Source organism: Antrostomus carolinensis, unplaced genomic scaffold (assembly GCF_000700745.2).
Source record: "Antrostomus carolinensis isolate BGI_N321 unplaced genomic scaffold, ASM70074v2 scaffold42570, whole genome shotgun sequence".
Classification (NCBI taxonomy): domain Eukaryota; kingdom Metazoa; phylum Chordata; class Aves; order Caprimulgiformes; family Caprimulgidae; genus Antrostomus; species Antrostomus carolinensis.
The window spans coordinates 2,240-2,567 of record NW_010287222.1 but is presented as its reverse complement, the minus strand read 5'-3'; the positions used below and the strand labels follow the sequence as shown (position 1 = coordinate 2,567).

General features: G+C 65.5%; 1 protein-coding gene across 1 annotated transcript in view; it reads right to left on the bottom strand.

Moving 5' to 3' along the window:
- The window catches only part of TFAP4 (transcription factor AP-4), a gene marked incomplete at both ends in the record, with an annotated part of 3,997 nt that overhangs the window by 1,434 nt on the left and 2,235 nt on the right, over positions 1-328 (bottom strand). Inside the window, one exon of the mRNA XM_029083539.1 lies at positions 226-321. Coding sequence (XP_028939372.1) covers positions 226-321 — 96 coding nt within the window. The remainder of the gene's footprint in view (positions 1-225; positions 322-328) is intronic.

The window sequence follows — 328 nt, the reverse complement described above, 5'->3', positions numbered from 1 at the left end:
CAGGGGAGGCCCTGTCCCAATTCCCCGAGGGTGGAAGCTCTGTTGGGAGCTCTGTCCATCCCAGTCAGCCCTAAGGGACAGGAGGTGCCAGGAACGTCACTGAACCACCCTGACCCCCTGTATTTCACCGCCCCAACTGCACCGCTCAGGGGGTGGGAGGCCGCCGGGGTGTCCCCACGGGTGGGCTATGGCCAGGGTGGGCTGGGACAGCGTCCGCACACTCACCTGGGTTCGGATCTGCTGCTCACGCTCGAGCTTCTCCTGGTGCAGCAACCTCACCTGATCCTGCTGCTGCTGGAGCCGCACCTGCTGAGCGCTCACCTTCAGC